Source organism: Callorhinus ursinus, unplaced genomic scaffold (genome assembly GCF_003265705.2).
Source record: "Callorhinus ursinus isolate GAN/ISIS: 27379988/994484 unplaced genomic scaffold, GSC_fseal_2.0 scaffold37, whole genome shotgun sequence".
NCBI classification, from domain to species: Eukaryota; Metazoa; Chordata; class Mammalia; order Carnivora; family Otariidae; genus Callorhinus; species Callorhinus ursinus.
The window spans coordinates 6687975-6715438 of record NW_027397099.1 but is presented as its reverse complement, the minus strand read 5'-3'; the positions used below and the strand labels follow the sequence as shown (position 1 = coordinate 6715438).

At 37.1% G+C, this 27464-nt stretch overlaps 1 protein-coding gene and 1 non-coding gene across 3 annotated transcripts in view; both read left to right on the top strand.

Moving 5' to 3' along the window:
* Positions 1-27464, top strand: part of CBFB (core-binding factor subunit beta) — a 56022-nt gene that overhangs the window by 18742 nt on the left and 9816 nt on the right. The window contains exons 4-5 of one of the 2 annotated variants that reach the window (XM_025888896.2): positions 12838-12954; positions 21879-21974. In XM_025888896.2, the coding sequence (XP_025744681.1) occupies positions 12838-12954; positions 21879-21974 (213 nt within the window). Of the gene's footprint in view, positions 1-12837; positions 12955-21878; positions 22006-27464 lie in introns of both variants that reach the window. The other variant, XM_025888897.2, reaches the window with a different exon arrangement.
* On the top strand, positions 15234-15306 carry TRNAN-GUU (transfer RNA asparagine (anticodon GUU)). The gene has a single exon. It is a non-coding gene; the product is annotated as a tRNA-Asn (tRNA).

Sequence of the window (27464 nt, the reverse complement as noted above, 5' to 3'; positions counted from 1 at the left end):
AGTTGGACACTTAACCAACTGAGCCACCCAGGCACCCCAGAACTTCAGACCATTTTATTTATTTATTTATTTATTTTAAAGATTTTATTTATTTATTTGACAGAGAGAGAGACAGCGAGAGAGGAACACAAGCAGTGGGAGTGGGAGAGGGAGAAGCAGGCTTCCCACTGAGCAGAGAGCCCGATGCGGGGCTCGATCCCAGGACCTGGAATCATGACCTGAGCCGAAGGCAGACGCTTAACGACTGAGCCACCCAGGCGCCCCCAGACCATTTTAAATACTTTTTTTTTTTAAAGATTTTATTTATGTATTTGAGAGAGAGAGACAGTGACAGAGATAGCAAGAGAGAGCACAGGCGGGGAGGAGAGGGAGAAGCAGGCTCCCACCGAGCAGGGAGCCCAACGTGGGGCTCGATCCCAGGACCCTGGGATCATGACCTGAGCCAAAGGCAGACGCTTAATGACTGAGCCACCCAGGCGCCCTGATTTACATTTTGAAAATCTGCAGACCAATTTTTAAGGTGATCACCCCCAGGCACTGTGGTAGATGATTTACATTATCACTGATTCTGTTAACCCTGCACTATATAGTGAAATCTTTTATTTGATTTTGGAACACATTTGGTGATAGCTTGATTTTACAGCTCAGGAACCTGAGGCCCAGAGAGGTCAAATAAATCTTCAGAAGTCATGTAATCTGTTTCCTAGGTAGAGCCAGGATCCAGACCCAGGTCTTTTTTACCCCAGAATCTGTGTTGTTTGCAACATACCACACTGCTGCTAATAAATAATCATTAGGTAAGTTGCCAGAAACTCCACATCCTGCCTTCTAAAGGCTTATATTATTTTAGCCCACTAAGTTACTCTTTCCATTACTCTGCATAACCACTAATATTTTAATGTGGTCCCTTTAGACCGCATTTTGATGATTTCACAACAACCTTTAACCTTCATCTTTTTCTTTTTAACCTTTTGACTTGATTTGTTTTTCTAACTTAAAGTGCGAATGATGTTCACTATGGACAGTTGTGCTGATAGACAACTACACATAATTCTTCTGTATTAATAGTATGTTCATAATTTAGTAAAAGTAGTTCCAGTATTTTAAAAAATAATTCTTACAGAGTTGAATGGATTACAATAAACAGTATCCGCCTCTTTCATTTCATTACCTTTTTGGGGGTTTTTTGGTCTTAAGCGAAGAATTTTGTCATTTAATTTTATAAACTTTTACTTGAAATTGTGCCACTTTGGTCAGAACATTCCAGAACTCTCTTAAACATGCATTGTTTATTTTGAATCATAGAACAAAGATGGCAGAACTAGTAAGTTATTTTGGGGGTGGGGGAAGTATTCATATATATTCTTTAGTCATATAAAGTGTTCATGATATTCTAGGTGTTATGGATTTAAGCATTCAATTGACTATCCAGTCTCTGTTTATTCTTTAGGGAAATAGTCTATTTTCACACTCCCTGAAATACTTAGAAAACATTAATAATGCAGTTCATTAATGCCACTATGGTTTAAGTGAATATATAGAGTCAGGAGTTCTGGATGCTAACTTCTGCCACCTAACTTTATGACCTTCTGCAAGCGAATTATTTAATATCTCCTACTTTAATTAATTAATTAATTTATATCATCTCTGCACCCAATGTGGGGCTTGAACTTATGACCCCAAGATCAAGAGTCACACGCTCTACTGAGGGTGCCAGCCAATCACCCCAATATCTCTCACTTTTAACTTCTTCAATTTCTTCAATTATTATTCTAATTCTTCAATTTCTTCAATGGGTAAAGAACTCAAATAGATGTTTCTCCGAAGAAGATACAAAAATAGCCAATAAGCACATGAAAGATGTTCAGCTTCACTAATCCTTAAGGAAATACAACTACAATGAAAAATACTACCTTACACTTATTAGCATGGCTACTATCAAAAAAACAGAAGAGGTGTTGGCGAGGATGAAAAACAAACCCTTGAGCAGTGCTGGTGGGAGTACAGAAGAGTATAGCCGCTGTGGGAAACAGTATGGCGGTTCCTTAGAAAAGTGCAGAACTACCATATGATCCAGCAGTTCTACTTCTGGATATACACTCAAAAGAGCTGAAAGGATCTCAAAGACATATGTATACCCATGTTCATAGCAGCATTATTCACAATAGAAACATAGAAACAATCCAAGTGCCCATCCATAGATGAATGGATAAGCAAAGTGTGGTATGTAACATACAGAGGAATATTATTGAGCCTTCTAAGGAAGGAAATTCTACAATATGCTACATGATGGATGAATCTTCAGGACATTATACGAAGTGAAATAAGCCAGTCGTAGACGAGTACTGTGATTTCACTTACATGATGAGGTACTTAGAGTAGTCAAATCATAGAGAGTAGAATGGTGGACACGAAGGGCTGGGGGGGAAAGGAGAATAGGAAGTTGTTGTTAAATGGGTTTAGAGTTTTAGTTTTATAAAATGAAAAGAGTTATGGAGAAACTCCTGTGAAAAGGTGGTAGAATCATACAATAGAATAAAAAATACAGAGCAGCCCACTTCCTCTGACCATTATTTCCTCCAGATCTCCAGCAAACTTTGGAAAGTGGCTCACACTGTGCCACATGCCCCAAATCCAGTGTGAGCCTTAGGTTTTCTGCAGCCTACTCATGACTCCTCACAAACTTCCCCAGAGGGTCCCTTCACATTTGTAGGGAAGCTGAAAGTCCATACTTGACTCTCAGACTCTGGTTAGCTTATCTCCTAGGAGCTTTCATGTTAAAAGTGATATTACAGTCCTTTACTGACACTGCCATGAAGTCTGTGCTGCTTATGTTCAGTCTTCAAAACTCAACAGTGCATTGTTTAGAAATACATGCTTAGGAAAAAAACACATGCTTAGGAATAAAATGATAAAGCAAGGGAATAAATATAATTGAATTTTATTGAATTAATTAAATTGTTTTTTTGTTGTTGAGTTTTAGGAGTTCTCTATGTTGATTTTGAACATGAGTCCCTTAACAGATCTATGGTTTGCAAATATTTTCTTCCGTTCTGTGGGTTGCTTTTTTACTCTGTTGATAGTATTGGTATTTTTTTAAGATTTATATATATATTTTTTAAGTAATCTCTACACCCAATGTGGGGCTCAAACTCATGACACTGAGATCAAGAGTCGCATGCTCCACCAGTTGAGCCAACCAGGTGCCCCAGAAGTGTCTTTAGATGAAGAAAAATTTTAAATGTTCATAAAGTCCTATTTGTGTATTTTTTGTTGTTATCTGTGTCTTTGGGGTCATCTCCAAGAAATCATTGTCAGATCCAGTGTTGTGAAGCTTTTATCCTATGTTTCCTTCTAAAAGTTTTATAACTTCAAAATAAAAAATAGAAGAGGGATGCTTGGGTGGCTCAGTCGGTTAAGCGTCTGCCTTCAGCTCAGGTCATGATCCCAAGGTCCTGGGATCGAACCCCTCATTGGGCTCCCTGCTTGGCAGAGAGCCTGCTTCTCCCTCTGCCTGCCCCTCCCCCTGCTTGTGCGCGCATGCTCGCTCTCTATCTCTGTCAAATAAAATCTTTTTAAAAAAGTTAAAATTAAAAATTAAAATAAATTTTATATTTCAGGTCATGCATTTGGGTTTTTGATCCATTTTGAGTTAATTTTTTTTTTAAGATTTTATTTTATTTATTTGACAGAGACAGCAAGAGAGTGAACACAAGCAGAGGGAGTGGGGGAGGGAGAAGCAGGCTTCCCACAGAGCAGGGAGCCCAATGGCGGGGCTCGATCTCAGGACCCTGGGATCATAACCTGAGCCAAAGGCAGACGCTTAATGACTGAGCCACCCACGTGCCCCTTTTTTGAGTTAATTTTCATATATAGTGTTAGGTAAGGGTCCAACTTCATTCTTTTGCATGTGGATATCCATTTTCCCAGCACCATTTGTTGAAAAGGCTGTTCTCACACCCTTGTCAAAAATCATTTGCCCATATACAAGAGGGTTTATTTCTGGGCTTTCTCTATTCTGTTCCATCAGTCCATATGTTTGTCTTTATTCCAGTATTACACTCTTTTGATTACTGAAGCTTTGTAGTAAGTTTTGAAGTCAGGAATAAGGAGTCCTCAAGTTTCGTTCTTTTTCAAGACTGTTTTGACTGCTCATGGTCCCTTGAGATTCCATATGAATTTTAAAATGGATTTTTCTGTTTGGTTAACACATCCATTTATTGAATATTTGTGTGTGTATATATATACAATCTGTTAAGTTCCAGGTACATTCTGAATTCGTGTTATGATTCTCTTTTGAACTGTAAGGAGTAGATTGGTAAATTACATTAAATCACTTTGGAAGAAGCTATTTTTCACACTTACATGCAACCGAATTATGATTCAGAGGCAAGTGAGATTGAATGACTGTCTTAGTGATTATCCAACAGGCAAGCAGTTGACTGCATTTATGAACAGGGAGGATCATGTGGCTAAAGGAAGATGAGTCAGAACCAAGTATCTTCTAAAGGAATCTGTTAAATAGACTACAGAAATGATTACAACTGAAAGGCAGGGTACATACTTCAGTAGCAGAATATCCTGTTTTCATTGGTGTGTGTGCTATCGCAGTATTACTGCATATCTGCTGATTCATTGGTGAGAACAATTGTTCATTTCTCTCAAAAAAAGGGGGGGGCTTTTTTCCCTTGCAAAGAAATCACTATGTAAAACACTGGAAATGTGCATGCAAGCAGTCATTGTTTCTGTGGTGCTCTATGTGTTTCATAAGTTTTATGTATGTTATCTTAACTAATTTTTTTTTAAAGATTTTATTTATTTATTTGACAGAGACAGAGATAGCGAGAGCAGGAACACAAGCAGGGGGAATGGGAGAGGGAGAAGCAGGCTCCCCGCAGAGCAAGGAGCCTGATGCGGGGCTCAATCCCAGGACCCTGGGATCATGACCTGAGCCAAAGGCAGACGCTTAACAACTGAGCCACCCAGGTGCCCCTAGAGCTAGAATTTAAACCAGGTTTGATCTGATTCCAAAGCATATTTTTTTCATTCTTCCTATACTATCTTGGGGCTAAGAATAGTGATAATATTTCTTTTCTCTTAAAAATAATTATATTTGGGGGCACCTCGGTGGCTCAGTCGTTAAGCATCTGCCTTCAGCTCAGGTCATGAGCTCACAGTCCTGGGATCAAGTCCCACATCGGGCTCCCTGCTCAGCCAGAAGCCTGCTTCTCCCCCTCCCACTCCCCCTGCTTGTGTTCCCTCTCTCACTGTGTCTCTCTCTGTCAAATAAATAAAATCTTAAAGAACAAATAAATAATAAAAATAAATACATTAATTTATTAATTAAAAAATAATAATTACAGTTGATTCTCATTATTTATGATAGTTATCTTCTATAAAGTGGGTGCAGACCCTGACTTAGTACTGAACAGTTTCTTCCAGGGATGTTAAAGAATTAGGTTCCTGCAAGCCCCTGGTCACAACATTTTCCTCAGTCAACTAATACATAATCTTGTTTTATGTGTGTTTCCGTTTAAGGACAACTTTTTTAATATAGTTGATTTATTAACATTGAACAACAGTAAAATGTTGGACAACTAGGTTATCTCTAATCTTCTGCCATTATTAAAAAAAAACCCTTATGGGTGAGCATCCTGTAATCAAATATTTTGTGTACATCTTTGATTAAATTTTAGGATATATTCATAGGCGTGACATTGTTGAATCAAAGGAAAATTCAGTTACTGCTTAAAAAAAAAAAGCCTTCCCAGAATTGTTAACCAGTTTACACTCCGTCTGACAATGTAGTAGAACCTTGGTTTCTTGCCTTGTAGACATTAAGTTGTTTTTTTGTTTTGTTTTGTATTTTAATTTTTATATTTGTTTAGAAATTGGTATAGTTAATCTTGTTTTAATTTAATAGATTTGATTGTTAGTGAAATTTTTTTATAGTTTTTGGCCATTTTATCTATCTTGTTTTAAACTTTTTTTTTCATTTTTAAAGTTTAAAAAAAATTTTTTAAAGATTTTATTAGAGAGAGCGCATGCACAAGTGGGGGCAAGGGCAGAGGGAGAAGCAGACTCCCTGCTAAGCAGGGAGCCCAACATGGGGCTCAGTCCCAGGACTCCGGGATCATGACCTGAGCCAAAGGCAGCCGCTAAACCGACTGAGCCACCCAGGCACCCTAAACTCATTTTTTTTTTCAAAGGGTTAGCCAGTTTTCTCATTTCCACTGGTTAAATAAAATATTCTTTTACCATTGATTTGATATGTTGCCTTTTTCATTTATTAAAGACTTACTCATTTTTAATTTTTTGTTTATTCCAGTACATTTTTCCTGATTGCCACAGCACTGGTACATGGGTACTGATTGCATTGTTACATAGTTTGATATCCAAAAGGGCAGAAAAATACTTTCTAACATTTTCTTGTCTGGTTCTTTTGTATGAACTGCAGACTTAATTCCAAGTTCCAGAAAACATTAATTTGAGATTTCATTGGAATTTTATTAAAATAAGTATTACTTTGGGATAAATTGGCATTTTTAGTTATACCATTAGAAAATATCGCACCTCACTAGTTATTCAAGTCATTTACTGTTTTTCAAAAATTAGGTATTGTCTTCTTATAGAGTGTACATGTTTCTTATAAAATTTATTCTTAGTAGTTGATACTTTTATTGCTGGCTTTTTTTAAAGATTTTATTTATTTATTTGACAGAGAAAGAGAGACACAGCGAGAGAGGGAACATAAGCATGAGGAGTGGGAGAGGCTTCCTGCTGAGCAGGGAGTTCGATGCAGGGCTCGATCCCAGGACCCTGGGATCATGACCTGAGTTGAAGGCAGATGCTTAATGACTGAGCCATCCAGGCGCCCCATTGCTGTTTTAAAATAAGCTTTTTTTCATCTTATTTTCTAAAGAGTTACTATTGTAAGATAAGAAAGTTGTTGGTTTTTGTATATTGTTTTTATAACCAGCCACTTTCTTGAATTCATTAATTCAGTTAGTTTTTCAGTTGAGTATTTTGGATTTTTCAGGTAGATAATCTTCAGTCATATTTATATGCAAGTTTGTTAGAACTGTAGTCTTTAAAAGAAGGTTGGAAAGCTGATGGATTCAGACTTCTTACAGTTTTACTATCATTTGTACATTCCATTAACCTTCAGAGTTAAGTGAGTCCTACTTAAATGTAAGGAGTGAATTCGATTTTAATTCTTACAGTTCTTTTTTTATGTATTCAGCTCTTCCTCATTAAAGACTGTTAACTGATGTGGGAATCTTTTTTGGGTGGTAGGATGTACACCTTTTTAAAATTCCTGGTATAGTCCCACTGCCTTGGATGATAATACCCTACACAAAATGATAGGTAGTAAACGTTTGTTGGGTAGGTGGATCTTTTTAAGTTGAAATTAGAGGGAAGCTACAAGAAACCATTTCTAAATTCCAGCTCTATTTCTGGTCTTTGGTTAATCATTATTCAAATATTTACTGAGGACCTAAGAGGCTGGTTATTCTCTATTACTGTTTTCTCTAATAACTTAATTTCTAGATTAGAGTCACAAGTGTTTAAGCTCTAGAAATTCATTACAGAGAAGTGAAATAGTCTTTCCAATAGAAATGGGTTTTTGACGGTGAAGTACTGTTTCTGTTTTTGTTAATAGCTTTAGACAGTTGCTGTCTATATTGATTTTATGGCTTAGCACTCCTGTGCATGGGAGTGTTGTTTGCAAATCTACTGTTTTTTTGTTTTAATTACCTTGAAATTATTTTCTTTAGAACCGCTCAGAAAAGATAGCTCTTTCTGCCTTCGGTTGTATCCTCAATTTCTATTCCCAGCACAGCTACCTAGGAACTGGAAACACTAAACGTCTATAAATATATAGTATTGTAGAAGAAAGGACAATTGAGGATGCCACTTCTTATTCCAAATTTAGATATTCTCAGACTCAAGATATCAGAGATAGAACTGTTTTGTGTAAGTTGATAAATGAGAGGGCTGGGTTCTCTTATACCCTTTCTCTGACATTTACGTTTCAAAACACAGGTTAACTAATTTTTACCTATTTAGGAAGTTGAGTCCATTTACTAAATGCAAGGTATTCATCATCTCATAGGCTCTGTGCTACAAAGATCTTGGTGCCTATGAGGGAAGAGGAAGAACGAAGTTTTTACTGCCATGATTGAATCCTTTTTGCTTTGTACACACCCTTTTGAGAATCTGATGAAAGTAATGAACTTCTGTAGAAAAATACACATGGGCTCAAACAAACACATACATTTTTACATAGAATTTCAAGATGTTTCTAGTCTTTTTGAAACTTAGCCATAAATCCAAACTCCCATATGTTCTTTGAACTCCACAGACTAAGAACTCCTACCTTAAATAAAAACATTGCTAAAAGTTATGAGCGACCTGAGATCCTGTAACATAATACTTAGATATCTGATGCATCCAACAAAGGGGAAGTTTTTACTTGGGGGCCTATAACTTAATCTTTAGCCACTAGGTTCCTTAAATGTTTTTCTCTCTCCTCACTGACTGTTCATAGCAGGCCGGCTTTGCTGGGTTCTTTTCTTCTACCCAGCATATAAACGTTGGATTTCCTCAGAGTTCTTCCTGGGCCCCCTTCCTTTCTCCTACTTATTGTGTGGGGAATCTCTTCCTCTCTCTTCGATTTAAATACCACTGTATGATTGATGGCTGCCAGATTTGTATCATCAGGCCATATCTTCTCAGAGTGCTAGAATCCCATATGCAACTGCCTACTCAGAAATCCATTTCTATAAAAAAAAAAAAAGAAATCCATTTCTATATCTTACAGATATCACCTTTGTAACAAAAAAGTTATTATAGATATTTTTGTAATAGCTTTATTGAGATAAAATTCATATACCCTAAAATTCATGCTTTTAGAGTGTACAGTTCAGGGATTTTTAGTATATTCACAGAGCTGTACAACCATTAGTACTCTTCGAATTCCAAAACATTTTCATCACCCCAGAAAGAAATCCTGTACCATTAGCAATCACTCATTCCCCCCATGCCCTCAGTCCTTGGCAATCACTACTGTCCTTTCTTTTTCTCTCTGTATTTGCCTGTTCTGGACATTACAAATAAATGGAATCCTGTAATATGTGGCCTTTTTCTGGTTTCTTTTCACTTAGCATGATGTTTTCAAGATTCATCCATTATAGCATGTATCAGTACTTTATTCCTTTTTATAGCTGAATAGTATCCCAGTGTGTGGATAATGCCACAGTTGACAGTACATGCATGTTCTTGCTGAAGCTCTGCTGCTGTGATGATGTACTTAAAGCTACAGAATGTGAAAATAAGGTGATACTATGTATAATTTGGATTGACTATAACATCACACTTACTGATAGAGCTTGATGTGAATAAAAATTATGTAATACTAACTTTTACCTTATTTCCACAAGAACACAGAATGTGGGGCTGTATTCACTTTTAACTTTCTGTGAAGTCTCACATTCTCTGATACTTTACTTTTGGAAACATAAGCAGGCTTTTTGCTTATTTTGTGTGTGATTAGCTGAATCTATTTTAAAGGCTTTATAGAATATATTTTGTAGAAAATATTTAATTGTTCAAGGACAATGGGTTTAATCCCAAGGTCACATTCTAATAATACATTTTCTTTTCACTGTTGGAAATAATTATTTTAAGTGAAAGTTATCTTAGTGTTTAAATGACATTATTAAATTACATTACAAAATGCTAAACTGTTCAGAGACAGAATTTTATTTTCTTCATACTTTGAGGTTAGGTATTCATGAATGTATGAAAATGCCAAACATTTGAAGATCTACACATAAAACTATTTATTTGAATGTGAACATCTAAATAAATCACCAGGATCATCTAAATACTATTTTACATTATGATTCCAGGCACTAGCCTTGACTAAGAACTGTAGTCATTTTCTGAATCCATTTAGGAGTTTCCCAAAACAGGTAAGTAGTTGGAACGCCTGGGTGGCTCAGTCAGTTAAGCGTCTGCCTTTGGCTCAGGTCATGATTCCAGGGTCCTGGGAGTGAGCCCCACATTGGGCTCCCTGCTTAGCGGAGAGCCTGCTTCTCTCTCTCCCTCTGCCTGCCGCTCCCCCTGCTTGTGCGTTTTCTCTCTCCCTCTCTCTCTCTCTCTCTGTCAAATAAGTAAAATCTTCAAAAAATCAGTGGTTTTCTTTGTCATGAGAGAACTTTAAAGAAGTAATGAATGGGCTTTTAAAAAATTCAATAATTTTATTAGGAGAATATTTTTGATTATAGAACTAATGTGAATAAACTAGATTATGGAATCATTGATTCTAAATGATAAAAATCACTGATGAAAAACATAGAATCTGATCATGAAGGTAGAATCAAAGAATTCTCTTCATGATTAGTGTGAGAATTTAAAATAATGAAGTACTTGGTAGGTGAAATGTTACACTCCTCACTGTGTGGCACCCTACCCCTGCTAGAAAGAGTAGGTGGAGATCTTGATTAGAAGATGTGTTAAGTGGAGTTATATGGATAGGCAGCGAGGAGGGGTATTGTTTTTAGGTTTTGTGAGGTGTCAAAAATGATATCGTCATAGTCACTTGTTTGACGAGGTACACATTAGTGGAGTTTTAAATTCAAGTTTTAAATGTGGAAGAGAATGAGCACTTATCAGAACAGAAGGAAATGTGTGGTTAAACGGTTTCAGCTATAACTGTAGACTATTTCCCTTGGTCCAAATGGGAGGAGAAATGGAACCTTATGTTTTGGGCTTTTTCCCCATTATAAATAGAAATTAGTTCAGTGTGGAGCCTTTTACCAGGAAAAGAGGTTATGTTTAGTAGTAGAGGGGAATGACAAAAATGTGTACTAAGATGGTATGAATCCTGTAGGTTTTATTTTACAAGTGTCTCAGTTGTGATTTTTGAGCATATTGGTAATTATTGACAGTCAATTATTCTTATTAACCCTCTCTAAAAACAAGAATGCCCCAAGATTGTTGAAGAAGCTGATGAATTGAATAAAGAAAAAGGTAATGCTTCCAGCTTTTTCCTCAAAATGAAGACTATCTTAACCAATTTTATATAACTACAGGTAATAAATAATGCTAATTTTAGCTCACAGAAGCACTTGGATTATCCAAATAAAATATATTTGGTACAAATGAAGAACCTTATTTATAAAGATATATTTGATATTTTGAAGAGTCATGGAAGTCCTGCTTTCTCTGCATTTAAAAAATCTTAAGGCATTAAATGAAAAAAATCTATGCTGATTTTTATCCTGAAATCCATGTTAAATGAGGTAGAGAAGACTTTTTTTTTTCCTAAAGTTACTATTAGGATAGTGCAGTATTGGGACGGGGGGAGAATTATAATAAATTTCTGATATTTCTTACAATAAATTTTCACCTTAAGGTGATAGCATGTGCACCTTTCCTTCCTTGATGGATCCTTAATGGCTCTTGAGAACAGTTATACTTTCAGGTACTATGGGAATTTAGTGATTGAAAATGAAACTGGTCTGAATTTACAAATCATACCTAAAGTGATTTTGCTCCAGAATTATTTATATTTACTTGACAAATAATGGTGAATAAATAAGTGTTATATCAGTTAAGTTTCTCTGGTTAAAAAGCAGTAGAAATCAACTCTGGCCAACTGAAGTTAAAAAAAAAAAAAAGGCAGCATTACTTTACAGGAAGCTATGAGGTAGCTTATAAAACTCAAGGTAAGTATGAAGAGCCTAACCCTGGGTAGCTCTGGGTATCCAAATAGAGGGAAACTGTGTGTACTGTCTTTAGGGGCTGGTGAATTCCAGTTTTCCATCTTTCTGTCTTTTTGCGCAAGGTTCAAAAATCAAGGCAGAGTACTTGATTGTCCTAGCTTCAGCTGGAAGAACAATGATATCTACTGCAAGTATCATTTTACTATAGTTTTTATAAAATCGGTATAACTTTTTTTTTAAAACTAATTTGAGGGGCACCTGGGTGGTTCAGTCAGTTAAGTGTCTGCTTTCAGCTCAGGTCATGATCCCAGAGTCCTGGGATCAAGCCCCGTGTCAAGCTCCCTCCCCCGGAGGGAGTCTGCCTGTCACCCTGCCTCTCCCTGAGCTTGTGCTCTGTCTCTCTTCTCACTCATTCTGTCTCTCAAATAAATAAGATCTTAAAAAATAAATAAATAAAACCAATTTGAAAGAATTGTGATTAGAAATAAAGTCCTGGTAAACCAGATTAACTTAACTTACAGAATTTGGTCAGAGGCTATGGTTGATATACTTTCCTACAATTTTTTTTTAAGATTTCTTTATTTATTTTAGAGAATGTGTGTGAGCGAGTGAGGGAGGAGGGGCAGAGGGGGAGAGAGAGAATCCCAAGCTGACTGTCTGCTGAGCCTGGAGCCCAACGCACTGCTCACGCCCACAGCGCTGAGATCATTACCTGCGCAGAAACCAAGAGTTGGACGCTCAACTGACTGAGCCACCCACATGCCCCTACAATTCTTTTTTTTTTTTTAAGTTTTATTTCTTTATTCATGAGAGTCAGAGAGAGAGAGAGGCAGAGGCAGAGGGAGAAATAGGCTCCCCGCCTAGCAGGGAGCCCGATGCGGGACTCAATCCCAGGACCCTGGGATCATGACCTGAGCCGAAGGCAGACGCTTAACCATCTGAGCCACCCAGGAGCCCCTGCCCCTACAATTCTTAATTCTATAATTGTATTCATCTTTTTTTTTCCCCATAGGAAAACCACAGGTTTCCTCAGTAAGCTTGTTCTTCATTTCTTATGTGTGTGATGGCTTATCATTGGTTTTCATCCTTTTTTTCTGTGTCTTAGGTGTATTTGAAGGCTCCTATGATTCTGAATGGAGTCTGTGTTATTTGGAAAGGCTGGATTGACCTCCAGAGACTGGATGGTATGGGCTGCCTGGAGTTTGATGAGGAGCGAGCCCAGGTAGGGTGACATCAGGCTCTACCGACATGGTCTCTTTCTGTACCTCTAATCTTGCCTTCATCTGTGCATCTATTTTATCCCATATTTAAGAGTAAGTATAAAAAGTCTTATGTTCAAGTAGTATTGAGGAATTCTGAAGATAGATGTTGAGACCCATTCTGGTCCTGGTTTGGGGAAAATTTTTCTTTCAGTGGTTCTAAATTTCATTGGATTATTCCTGTCTGCTCAGTGGGGCACTTCAGAGTCCACTCAGTGGTTCTTTTTAATATTTTTTCTTGATCTTTAGAACATTATCAGGAGGGAGAAACAGTTCAAAATAAAATGTAACATTTCTGGAGTGGCTCGGTGAGGAGTTTGACAAATCCTCTCCCCGAAAAGCAGCAATTAAACTGGACAAAATTGTTTAAAAAAAATTTTTTTTAAGTCTCTGGAAATTAACCAAAGGCCATACATTGAGAGGTTGAATTTCAGTAAGAACCTGACAGTCTGTGGCATTTTAGTCAGTAGGGAGCACTTCCATCTCTTCCCTTAGTTCTGTGGCCTCTCAGTTTAGGTAGGCAGGACAAGCCATGAAGACTGGCAGCTCTACCATCCTGTCAGAGGGAGCTGACTTTATTTAGGGCAACATTTGAAAAAATCCTTGCCCAGGGATGTTATCAAAAACCATAGAGGATTCTGGCAAACCCTCCAGGAAGGCAAATGTGGGAAGCAACAAAATGGCAGACTAGCCAGAAATTTGCAGAGAGATCTAGGGAAACGGGCTGCTAAAGTGGGCCCTGTTAAAATCACAAATACTTCTCATGGTCCAGAAGACTGTGCATGTGTGAGGCTGCACCTGCTCAGGAGAAAACAAAGTGGGCTCTTGCAAGCTACTAGTGTACACAGGGTAGAGTGATAAACTCCCTGCACTTTGAAAGTATTCAAGCTGCACACAGATCCAATGACAAAAGACAAGCCTTCTGGCTCAAGGTGTTTAAGCAAAACCCCTGAACAGTCATTGGCTGACCACTAAGTTATGCTGACCCAGGGCATAGGCCTAGAAAGCTAGGCCTGAAAAGAAAACAGAACTAAGCAGCGACACCAGAGGCTGCACATTACTGGGGAAACAAATTCTACAGAATTAGTCCAGGTTAAAAAAAAAAAGTCTAGGTAAGTCACTAAACGGACAGATAAAAATAGCAACAACACAGTGGAGACTGGAGTCAGAATTCAGAGTTGCTACAGCATATTATTTAAAAATGTTCCACTTTCGGCGGCCTGGGTGGCTTAGTTGGTTAAGTGGCTGCCTTTGGCTCAGGTCATGATTCCAGGGTCCTTTGAACCCTGCATTGGGCTCCCTGCTCAGCAGGAAGCCTGCTTCTCCCTCTCCCTCTGACTGCCACTTCCCCTGTGTGTGCACACTCTCTCTGTCAAATAAATAAAATCTTAAAAAAAAGAAACTACCTTTGAGGGAGCCCAATTATTTGTTCTTAGTGACAAAGGCTTAAAAGCAGTTATTTATCAGTATGTTCAAAGAGTTAAAGGAAAATTCTTCCTTTAAATAATTAAAGGAAAATTAAAATGAGAATGACTTATCAAATGGAGAATATCAGTAGAGATCACTTAACAGCAGATTTGAGCTGGCAGAAGAAAGAAGTTAGTGAATTTGAACATAGATTAATAGAAATTATCCAGTTTGAAGAACAGAAAGAAAAACAAAGCAGTCGTAGAGACTATGGAACACCAGCATGCATACCAACATGTGTAGGTAATGGAAGTTCCAGAAGGAGAAGAGAGAGGCAGAAAGTTTATTTTAAAAAATAACTGATGAAAACTTCCAAATTGATTGAAAATATTCCTCTCCATATCCAAGAAGTTCAGTGAACTTGAAGTAGGATAAAAACAAATCCACACCTAGATGCATCACAGTCAGATTTTAAAAAACAAAGAATCTCGAAAGTAGCAATAAAAAGGACTCAACACATGCAAGAGAGCCACAGTAAGATTAACAGCTGATTTGTCTTTTGAAATTATGGAAGCCAGAAGGTAGTGGGATGATAATGACTTTCAAAATGCTAAAAAGAACATGTAAGAATATCTGTTTGTTAGTAGGTGTTGATTTCTTTTGATTGTTTTATATTCATCCTCTCAATAAAGTTAAAATAATGACAAGAATAAAACTTTTTTTGTTGTTTCTTTCTGTTGTCTCTTCTATGCTCTCCACATACGGAAACATGAGAATTTTCTTATCAAAATCAAAACCCAAAACCTTCCTAGTAAAAAATTAAAATTCTTGGGGTGCCTGGCTGGCTCAGTTGGTAGAGCATGTGACTGTTGATCTCAGGGTTGTGAGCTCAAGCCCCATGTTGGGTATAGAGATTACTTTAAAATAAGTAAATAAATAAGCAACAAAATTAAAATTCTTAAGAAAGAATCCCTGCTACCTTGATTTCCACAAAGATAAGGAGTTAGCAACTCTTTCAGAAAAATAGTAAATAATCCTCAATTTAGAAGGCTGTTTCTGTGAGAAGTGATACAGCAGATTAAATTTATATAAGGTAAAATTTCAGACTTAATTGATTTCTAAAACTGAAATAGTTTATTAAAATGATAGATAAAAGTTTTAAGTTTAACCCACAGTATCTTCCATACTTAGATTTTTCCAAGTCTTGTTTCCCCAGTCTATAAATTGAGCTTTATCACTACAAAGTTAGTACCATCTGTTGTGATAATAAACTAATATAATAATAGGTCTTACATAATGAAAAAATTTTAAAGCAGGGGACTCCAAACATTCAGTCAGCAATGAGTACTTCTGTATAACCTTCCCTATCCCAGAATCATCTGTAAGATATGTAGAAGTTAGGAATAGGGGCTTTGTTGTCATATAATTGTGAATCCTAACCCCACTGCTTAAATCTGTTATGGACTGAATATTTGTGTTCCCCCAAATTCATATGTTAGAGCCTCAACCCCCAGTGTGACTGTACTTGGAGGGAGGTTAGTTAGGGTTAAATGAAGTCCTAAGAGTGGGGCCCTGATATGGTAGGATTAGTGTCCTGATAAGAAGAGATACACAAGAGAGCTTGCTCATTCTCTTTCTCTGCTATATGAGGATGGTATTCACTAACAGACACTGAGGTACCTGGTACCTGGTAAGGTAAGAGATAAACAGTATGGTTACAATTCCATTTTAACTGAAGTTTGTAAGTATTTCAGCTGATGTATTTTCACTTGCATTGTGCTTTTGCCTTTGTTCAGAGTACTTTTCACCAAACGTTGACAAGGATATGGAACAGTAGTTTGTGTGGTGGTTATGTAAAATTGACACATTTGGAAAATTGACAATAAATACTAAAACTGCAAATGACATATACCTGTGATCCAGCAGTTCTAGTCTAAGTCATGGTATACAAAGGGATTGAATACATATATTCATCAAGAGAAATGTACTGGGCATTTGTAGCAGCATTATAGCCAGAAACTGCAAACTGCTCAATTGCCAATTAACAGTAGGATGAATAAATTGCTCACTCACACAAAGAAATACAGTGATAATAAAAAACTACAGCTTGCACACCAATATGGATGGGTTTCAAAAATATATTGATTGTATCCAAAAAGTACATGCTGTATGAATCCATTCATCTGAAAGTAAAGAAATGGGCAAAACTAATCAAGTGCTTTTAGAAATAAGGATAATGGCTTATCCCTGAGAGAGGAGGCTAGGTACTGGAATGGGGCAGAAGGATACTTGTGAGATGCTGTTAGTGTTCTGTTTCTTCCTATGGATTCTAGTTACATGGAAGGTTCAGTTTAGGACAGTGCTGCCCAGTAGAATTCAAATATGAACCACATAATACAAGTTTTTCTAGAAGCCACATTAAAAAAATAAAAAGCAGTTATTTAATTTTTATATTATATTTTGTTTAACCCAGTATATCCAAAATATCATACTTGAACTTAAAATGAATATAAACATTTACTGAGATGTTTCACATTTTTTTTCTTTGTAACAAGTACCTGAAATCCGGTAAATTTCATTTACAGACTCCACTAGCCACAATTTTCTTTTTTCTTTTTTTTAAGATTTATTTGAGAGAGAGAGAGCAAACAGGGAGGGGCAGAGGGAGAGAGTCATCGAGCAGAACCCCTGCTGAGTGAGGATGCCAATGTGGGACTCAATCTTGTGACCCTAGATCATGACCTGAGCCAAAACCAAGAGTCGGACACTCAACCTACTGAGACACCCAGGCATCCACAGACTAGCCACATTTCAAGTGTTCAGTAGTCACATGTGGCTAGTTGCTACCATACTGGACAGGAAAGCCTTAATATAAGTGTACACTTTTGTATATATAATATACTACAATAACAAAATGTTTTACAAGTTTACCACAAATGAATATAATTCTGAATGTAATTGTAGAAATAATTAACTCATGTTTGCTGATTATATTTTCATCATTCAATTTATTTTCTGTAATGTGTAAGGATAAAATTCAATGTCTTTATGCTTTTGGCTTTCAATAATTGTAACTCTAAAAGCTTAAAGATTTTTGGCACTTCGCCATTGGATACTTTAATCAGAGATTTCCAACTAATTTTGAACAAGGTGTAACTGAGGACTCATTTACCATAGAAAGGTCAGTGCCATTGTAGGACCTATATTGATTTCAGAGTAGTACTTCAAAGGCTCAGTTTTCTAAAATCCAAGGTATGGGTGTACTGTCCTGATGAATTTTTTATATTCAGCATCAGCTTTGTCACATTTTTAGTTCTGTTACTTTGTAGATACATAAATAGATTTCTAATTTATGCAACTATAACTTCTAAATGATTGGCAAACTATCTTTGAATACAGTTATGAATTACATGTGTCACATCTTGTTCCTCATAAATTTCTATTTCATAGGTTTTTAAAGATTTTATTTATTTATTTGAGAGATTGCCGCTGTGCTTGAGGGTGGGGAAAGGGGCAGAGACAGAGAAAGAGAATCCCAAGCCGACTCCTTGCTGAGCACGGAGCCCAGGCTCGATTCCAGGCGCACAACTGGGAGATCATGACCCAAGCCAAAACCAAGAGCCAGAGGCTCAACTGACTGAGCTACCCAGGTGCCCTTCTGTTTCATTGTTTTTAAAAATTCACTGAAGATGTTACTTTTTTTTTCTTTTTTTCTTCTTTTTAAGAGAGCGCAGGTGAGCAGGGAAGGGCAGAGGGAGAGAGAATCAGAAGGAAGCTCCATGCCGGGCATGGAGCCTGACTTGGGGCTGGATCTCACAACCCTGTGGTCATGACCTGAGCTGAAATCAAGAGTCAGACACTTAACTAAGCCAGTCAGGCGCCCTGGGAATGTTAATTTTTATACAGTGTGTGCTCCACCAGCATTTGTATTATCAGTATAAGAGGGAATAATTTTATCTTCACTGTTGTACTTTTTAAATTAATTTGCTTTGGCAGTCACAAAAAAAGATATTTCAGGGGCCTGGCTGGCTCAGTCATTGGAACACCTGACTCTTGATCTCGGGGTTGTGAGTTAGGGCCCCATGTTTGGTGTAGAGATTACTTAAAAATAAAATCTTAAAAAAGAAAAGTTTCACTTTTAATGTAATGACTTTTCAAAAGTTTAATTTTGGTTCTATGATCAAGTTAGAAAAATTAAACCATTATTTGAATTCACAGATTTTCTATTTGACATCCCTGATGACACTGATGTAAAACTGATGTCCCTTAGCTGTTTGCAAGGTTTTTGTTAATGAAATCAGCATATAAACAGCTTTGCTTTTTATATGTGTATGATAATATGAATTGAATCATTTGTCATTTGTCAGTGAATTAAATCACTTGATTTAAATGAAGTTGTGTTTTGCAGAGTGATATTAAATGTACCGGTTGCAGCTGCTCATGTTAAATTGTCGCCTTTGAAGTATATGTTGATGCTTCTTCAGCAGTTTATTTCTTTTGGTTTTCATGTGATCAGTGATACCATTCTGGTCCTCACAGAGAATAGTAAATGTCGTTATTTTGTGCAAATTACGTGTTCCATCATCAACTTTCTTGGAAATGAATTTAATTCTTAATTTTTCATAAAACAGGCACTTCCAGTTTTTAAATTCACTGCTGCAGAAAGGTATTACTAAACCATAAAATAAATATAGTTGTAGATTTAGGCAATATAATAAAGACAAAATCACTGCAGCAAGAATGGTCAGAATATTCTATATATGCTCCATGACAGGACTGCAAAGTCTTTATTTGCCACATGGGTTTCACTACACCCACATTTTATGATGACCCCACCTGACTCCTTTGTGCAGATCGTGGTTAAGACCACAGTATAACAAGTAGCTGGCAGGGACGAGAGTGTTTACAGCTGCTCCCACTGCCATCTGAGACTGGATAGAATTAGTTGTCCCTAGCCATCTTTAGCATACTTTATGGGTGAGTGTATCGTTTTATCAGGAGTTGCCCTTTATGCTGCCCTTGAAGGGGGTAGGTGTTAGTTAAGGATGACGCTGGTCATTGCCAATCATCTTTCAGATTAAAGTGCAAACTGTTCACATACATTTCACATCTTGCTAGAAAGGACCAAGACAGAAGCTGGAGTTAGAAAGCGGAGAGCTACCAAATCTCTCTTGGCTTATTTTACTACAATTATTAGTAATAATACTTTTTTCTTTTAATGAAATAAAAATCTGTGACCATTGCTAGAATACACATTAGTGGCTAATAACTTCCTTAGGGAATTAGATCACATTTCATGTTATATGCTCTTATTTCACCATGTAATATTCCTCTACGATAATGAATCACAGCTGACATTTATATATTGATTTTTTTGTAATTATTTGTTCATCGTCTACCCGCCCCACTAGACGAGACTGTGAGGAGAAGCACCATTGTTCCCTCACATTGAATCCATGGCACCTTAGCACAGTGACTTGGACATAATAAAGACTCAAGCATTTGTAGAATGAATGAAAAAGTGAATGAATGTACAGGACAGGAGTAATCTGTTAGCAGTATATGTGCCCCAGTTGGTAGCTAACTAAACAACAGAAAGCCCTTGGGAGTTGGGAACAGTGTTCTTGTGCAGGTATCTCAAGCTTATATGGTATATTCTAAGGATACCGTAGGAATGTGTAATGATAGTTAGATGTGTAAATTTGATATATCTGTAAATGCTTGTAAAATAATAGGTAGCACTTACTGAATGCTGTCCGTTAATATGCTTAAGCATGTTTTATATGTTACTTAATCTTTACAGCAGTCTTATAAAGTAGGTATTACTACTATGCCCATTTTACATTTGAGTTTACTGAAGCTTAGAGAAATGAAATGCCTTTCCCTCGGTCATAAAGCTGGTAAATGCATCAAAGGATAGAAATCCAGAAATCTAATTACACCTTTCAAAATTTTTTAAATATTTTATTTATTTATTTGGCAGAGCACAAGCAGGGAGAGCAGCAGCAGAGGTAGAGGGAGAAGCAGGCCCCCGCAGAGCAGGGAGCCCAATGCAGGGTTCAAAGGACCCTGGGATCATGACCTGATCCGAAGGCAGCCACTTAACTGGCTGAGCCACCCAGGCGCCCCTACACCTTTCAGTTTTAAGTTATAGACATCTTGTCAGTGAAAATTTTAAGTATTAAACAGCCATACTAATAGTGACAAATAAAACATGCATCACACAGAATATGACACCAAGCAGTATAGGCATAGTCCAGGTAGGTATAGCACTTAATTATATTACAGGGGTCCTGGGTCTTCTCATCTTCTGCTGTGCTATGCTCAGTGTGGGACTGCATCCACATTATTATGTTTGCACAATGGCTGCTGTATCTCTGGGCATTGCATCAGCTCATAGGAAGGAGAAAAGCTGACATGTCTCTTAAATGACTTCTTAGAAGCCCCATTAGGTGACTTATGCTTCTGTCTGGTTAGAACTGAGTTACTGGTCACCCCTTGCTGCGTTGAAGCTAGGAAGTTGAATATTGGTGACTTTTTGGATATTTTTATCTTTTAGTTTCTTGAAGTGTACCATCGAAAAATCCTAGTATTGAAAAGTGTGTGACTGCAAAGGTTAAGCATCCTGTGCTGTAGACAATGAGGGAGCTTTTTTAAGTTGGGGGTATTGTGGTCAGATTGTGCCTCAGGCATGCTCTGATGGCTCTGGTAAATCGGGGATGACAGAATGGAAGCAGGGAGAGGCCGTGTAGGAGATCTTTGCAGTAATTTTAGTAAGAGATCTTAGAAGCCTGAACTAAGAAACTGTAGGAAATAAAAAGAGTCTTTAAATTTCCAAAAATATTTAGGAGGTCAGATGGCTAGGACTTGGTGGTTGATAGGCTCTGCAGAGACGGGAGAGTGAAGAGTCAAAGGTGGCTCAGACTTCTGGCAGAAATGAGTGAGTGGTGCCACGAATGGAAACTAAAGGGGAATAAAGGAGATAGTTTAGATCGGTTGTCCCTCAGACACAGTGAGTTTGAGGTATCTGGATTTTCTTCATGTGCAGATCTTTATTAATTGGGAAAGGGTTAGGTAGATTTGTTACATGTTACAAATGTTTTTTCTTGATAATATCCCTTGGACTTTTATTTACTTCCTGTTGTTCAGCAGTTTCTCACATTTGTATAATCAATTCTGTTAATATTCTCTTTTATATTTCTGGCTTTCGTGTCCTAATTAGAGGGTCTGGCCCTCTGGGGCCTATTTGGTCTATAATTTGGTCTTACACCCAAATTATAGAAGTATATACCTCTGTGGTTTAAATATTGACTTGTACAGGATTTTATTTTGGTGACTAGGAGGAGGTAAGGAAAGAGAAGAGCATTTTCAGTTGTTAGAATTACTCCGCTCTTCATTTCCTCCAAGAAACAAACACTGTCAAATTGTAAGTTTTTATTCTAAATCACAATTAAAATATCTTTTTCATGTATTCCAACAGCAGGAGGATGCATTAGCACAGCAGGCCTTTGAAGAGGCCCGGAGAAGGACGCGTGAATTTGAAGACAGAGACAGGTCTCATCGGGAGGAAATGGAGGTGAGAGTTTCACAGCTGCTGGCAGTAACTGGTTAGTACTTTCCCCCAACCTCTCAGGCTCTCTTTGTCATGTTTGTTGTGCATAATGTGTTTTATAAATAGTTTTATTTTGTCTTTGATTTGTCAAAAGTTTTACTGCATCTTTGTGTTTATTAAATGTAATTGCTCTAAAGAGACTTAGTCTTAATTTTAAGGTTGTACATGAATTCACTGCTTATTGGTCCTCATAAAAATCATTTACTGTCATGTATATATTCTCTTAATTCATTGATCCAAATATCTTCCCTCGTTTTTGTCTTATTTGTAAAAATTACTTTATGTTATCATAGAATACATATTTTTAGAACATTATTAAAACTCTTTGGAAATTACATTACTTTATATTTTTTAATGAATGTCTTGATGTTGTAACAGTGTAATGTTTGGCCATTTGTGTATTCTCTTTACTAGAGGAAAATTTAATATTTTCTTACTACTCAATGAAATTAACCTAAACCATTTTTTTTTACTTTTTATGGTACAGAGATAGAAATCCTCACAAAAGAAATATGTAGCTTAATTACTGTAAGGCTAACACCCTAATAACACCATCCAGATTAAAAAAAAAGTCAAACTTTGACAACTACCCCAGCAGCCCCCTTCATGTGGGCATCTAATTATGACCTTCTCCCTCCCCTTAAAAGTACTCATTACCTCAGTTTTTATAGTAATCATTTCCTTGTGTCTTTAGTTTGACTACCCATGCCTCCTTCAGTCTTCAACATTGAAGTTTAGTCTTACCCAGTGTTTAAATTTGATAAGACTTTTAATTGACATGGATTTTTTTCTATATAAAATTGTACCCTGCTTTAAGCAGACTTTAATTAGATTAATATTTAAAGTGTATATACATTGTTCAAAACCCCAATTTCTACAAATTGTATACGCTAACAAAACAAAAATAATCAAGATCAGAACTAATGTGTTTGAAAAGAATATTGTTAAATGTTAATAAATGCTTCAAGTTTATAAGCTTAATTATCAACATGAGCATTTCACACAAGAAGAAATAGGAAAAAGCACACATTCATCTTTGATAATCAAAAGAAATGGAATTAAAATATAATTATACTACGTGAACTAAATAGAATAATTTCCAGGCATTAAAAAGAGTTCTGCAGATTGGTTGCATAACATCGTAAATGTACTTAATACTTAACACTACTGAACTGTGCACTTAGAAATGGTTAAGATGGTAATTTTTATGTTAAGTGTATTTTAACACATTAAAAATTTTTTTAATCGGTGTTACAGAAAATTTGTGGGTTTTCCATGCACAAAATTATTTGTACACTATTATTTAAATTAACACAAAAGTGTGTGTGTGTGTACGGAGATATTGGTGAAGAGCCCAGACACTAGAGCCAGCCTGTGAGATCTAAATCTGGCTTTGCCACTTACTTTGTCACTTTGAACAAGTTATTTCATCTTTCTGTGGCTGAGTTTCCTCATTGATAAAATGAGGCTAATAATTGTGCCTATCGCATAAGGTCATTTTAAGGATTAAATAAGCAAATACATATGAAAGCACCTCTTGAGTATGTGGCTGAGTAGATGTCAGCTGCTATTATTAGTGTTATTGTGTGTGTGTGTGTGTGTGTGTGTGTGTATCCCTCTATGTGACAATATATATATTTTAGAATAAATGAAAAAAATCAAGCTATTTAGTGGTTAGTGTATAAAATAGAATTATCTTTTAATGATTGAGATTTCGCTTTGTCAGTGAGTGAATTAATCTAATAGACTGATAGCAACTATTGGTGGTGCCCCCGAGAATACAGTACTTTTTAGCTAGGAGAAGAGACAGGAGGAATATTATGCAATGCATTTGTAATTCTTTGAAGCTTTTCAATTCTTGTGATCAGACTTCCCATGACATTTTCTTTCAGAATGCTTGTATCTGTAGTAGTAAGAAGTTTTTAAACCTATACTGTGCATTTATCTTACACTTCTGAACCTTTTTGCTCATGCTATTTCTCTGACTGATAATGTACCTTTCCACCCATTTGTTAAAACCCAGCTTGAACATTCAGTCAGTCCCTTCTCCAGCCTGCTTCACTGTTATCAGCCCTTCCACTTTGTAGTTTCCAGAGCACTTATTTCTGTTATTGTTCCTACAGAACAGTTATGTTGAAACAATTAAAAACATGTCTGTCCTTTATTGTAGATTCCCAGTGAGATGGGGCCCCTGATTTTTTAGTCCTCACATTACCCACCCCAGTGTTTTGTACATTGTCTAGTTGTCTAATGGAGATTTTCAGAAAACAGTTCTTATCCTGGCTCTCTGAAAACTAAAGTTACAGGGTAGACTAGAGGTTAAAGTAGAGTAATACATATTACTGGTCTCTGGAAAGGTTTTAAATGTTTGTAATTTGTTGGTTTATATTAAGTAATGAACCCCAACTATGTTGTGCTGGATTCTGTATTAGGGACTGGTAAATATATAGATGAAAATGCACAGGGGCACCTGGGTGGCTCAGTCAGTTAAACGTCTGACTCTTGATTTCAGCTCAGGTCATGATCTCAGGGTCCTGGGATAGAGCCCTGAGTCAGGCTCCCTGCTGGGCATGGAGCCTGCTTAAGATTCTCTCTTTCCTTCTCCCTCTGCCACCGCCCCCCCCACCACTCCCCCCACCCCGGCTGCTTGCTCTCACACTCTCTGTCTCTCTCTCTAAAAAAAGAAAAGAAGAAAGAAGAAAACGTATGGTTTCTGTCCTTGAGCAACTGTCAGACTTGAGGGAAGAGAGATACATAAACACATAATTGGAGACTACTTTACCAGCAGCCACACACAATGGAGGTTCAGAAGGGGAGCAGTGAACAGTGTAGAGGAATGAGTGCTTATGTCTGCCTCTGCCTGGGGAATTCACAGGAAAATACCCTTGCAGGGATTTGAAAGAAGAGTGGGAGTTTGCCCCAAGCTAGGCAAGGCATTCCGGGCAGAAAGAACAGTGTATGCAAAGGCATGAAGCAGTAAGAGATCTTGTCATGTCTGAGAACATGGTTGGTCAGTCTTTCTGGGAACAAGCCAACATGGCTTTAAATGAATATAAGAATTGCTTTATAAAAAGTGCTCTTTGGCTACATTACATTTGAAGAATAACTTTGTTAATTAATGGAACGATTACTAAGTTTTTGTATACGTTTTGCTTTAAATAAAATGGATTAGTTGACACCAAGAGTTGTCTTAAATGCTAACTTGGTTGTTCTTATAAATAATGCTACTTGAAAAACATTCTGGTGTGTGAATTTATATATATGTGTGTGTGTTTATATTTGTGTATGAACAAAAGCATAGTCTGTTGATAGAGATGTTAAATAATTTGTTGTTCAGGTAGATTGTTTTCCAGTGGGTTTTATGTCAGTGATTTGAGAGCATGGACTTTGTAGTCAGGCCTAGTTGAGATTCCTGCTTCATCACTTGCCAATCTCTCTTAAGCTTATTTTCTCATAGAAATTGTTGTGAGAATTAAATAGGAAAATGCTTGTAAAAGCACTTAGTATGGTGGTTGGCTGGTGTATGCCTACAGTAAATAATAGCTCTAAAGTACTTCTTTAGCACTAAAAGCTCTACCACAGTGCTGATTCCAGTTAATTGAATTATCCTTTTAGTTCTCTAAAGTGTTATCAGGGCACTTTCCCTGCATTATGACCTGGAGCATAGAAAAAATGGTTAGATTGTCATCAATGATTTAAGATTCCATAGTCCCTGAGGCAATAATTTAAAACATCAGTTCTTATAGAGAACTGTCATCTATAAAATTGGGCTGGAATCTGACTCCAGAGCTTGCACTGGCAGTCCCTTAGGAAGTTTTGGGTATGCATGTCTTTTGGTACTTTGTGCATGTATATTTTGCTTCCCTTTAAAAAAAAACATAATGGGGAGCCTGGGTGGCGCAGCTGGTTAAGTGACCAACTCTTGGTTTCGACTCAGATCGTGAACTTGGGGTTGTGAGGTTGAGCCCCACTTAAGCCTCCCTGCCCAGTCTGTTTGGGACTCTCTCCCTCTGCCCCCCTGCTACCACTGCGCTTTTTCTCCCTCAAAATAAATAAATAAACCTTTAAAAATAAATAAATCCACAAGAAGTTCCTAATCTTATTTTCTTACAGTTTACCTTCTTTTTCCTTTAAAAGGGGAGAACATTAGGAAAAATTATTGTCGTTCCCCCCCATAATTCAGACATCTATATGGGACATTATGCCATATACTCTAACATTCTTATTATAGTTGAGGAACCTGAGACTCCGAGAAAAATTGACTTGCTCTCTTTCAAGTAGTTGGTTAATGGAAAGAAGAGTGAAGACTTAAACCAGTTTCCTAACCAAAAGGCCTCTACAAATACAGCCTAGCACTGGGAAATGAATGTCCACATCACCCATAAAGATGATTAAGTTGAAAAATAAAACCTGCCAGGAGAGGTTAGAAACCCTTTTGCCTGGAAAAGAAAAAGCTGAGGCAAAAAAGAATAATAATGATTCCAGTGGGTGGTCCTGATGCCTGACTGGAGGCAGGGCCGAGGAGCAGTTGTAACTCGTGGGTGGCAGTAACCCAGTAAATGGTCCTTGGAAGCTTGAGATGCTGGCAACTCAGCGGCTTAGGGATGTCCCACCCCTGTTTGGATAACCTCTAAGGCCTCTGGCCGCATGGTGCTAACCTTGTAGTGGTGGTGCTTGAGCATTTAATACATGTGTAAGGTTAAGGTTACTAAAGGTTTTGATTTGTACCAGTGTCTTTGAACCTGAAATAAGTTCTAAAACTCCCTGAGCGTGTGTCTATTTTACCATCTGTAAAATTTAGAAAGTTTTCAATCCATCATTTATGGTAGGGATTTAGCATTTTGTTTCTCTGATTTTCTGGAAAAAGGTATTTTAGTAGTATGATATTTCTCTTTTTTCTTTTGAAATAATTCTTTTAATTTTAGGCAGAAAGACAATATGGAGACTCAAACAGGATGTTGGCAAGTACAACCTTTCATTTCCACGTCTACCTTAGTGACTAGGTAGTGTTGAATTCTTTCTAACAAAGAAAAATAAATACCATTTTTTTTATAGCTTCATTTTCACTCTCTGCAATAGGCTTATGGCCACACATTGCTTCAATTTTTTTATCTTTTATTTTTCATTGTTACGTTAATCACCATACATTACATCATTAGTTTTTGATGTAGTATTCCATGATTCATTGTGCATAACACCCAGTGCTCCATGCAGAACATGCCCTCTTTAATACCCATCACCAGGCTAACCCATCCTCCCACCCCCATCCCCTCTAGAACCCTCAGTTTGTTTTTCAGAGTCCATCATCTCTCATGGTTCGTCTCCACCTCCGATTTCCCCCCCTTCATTCTTCCCCTCCTGCTATCTTCTTCTTTTTTTTTCTTAACATATATTGCATTATTTGTTTAGAGGTACAGATCTGTGATTCAACAGTCTTGCACAATTCATAGCGCT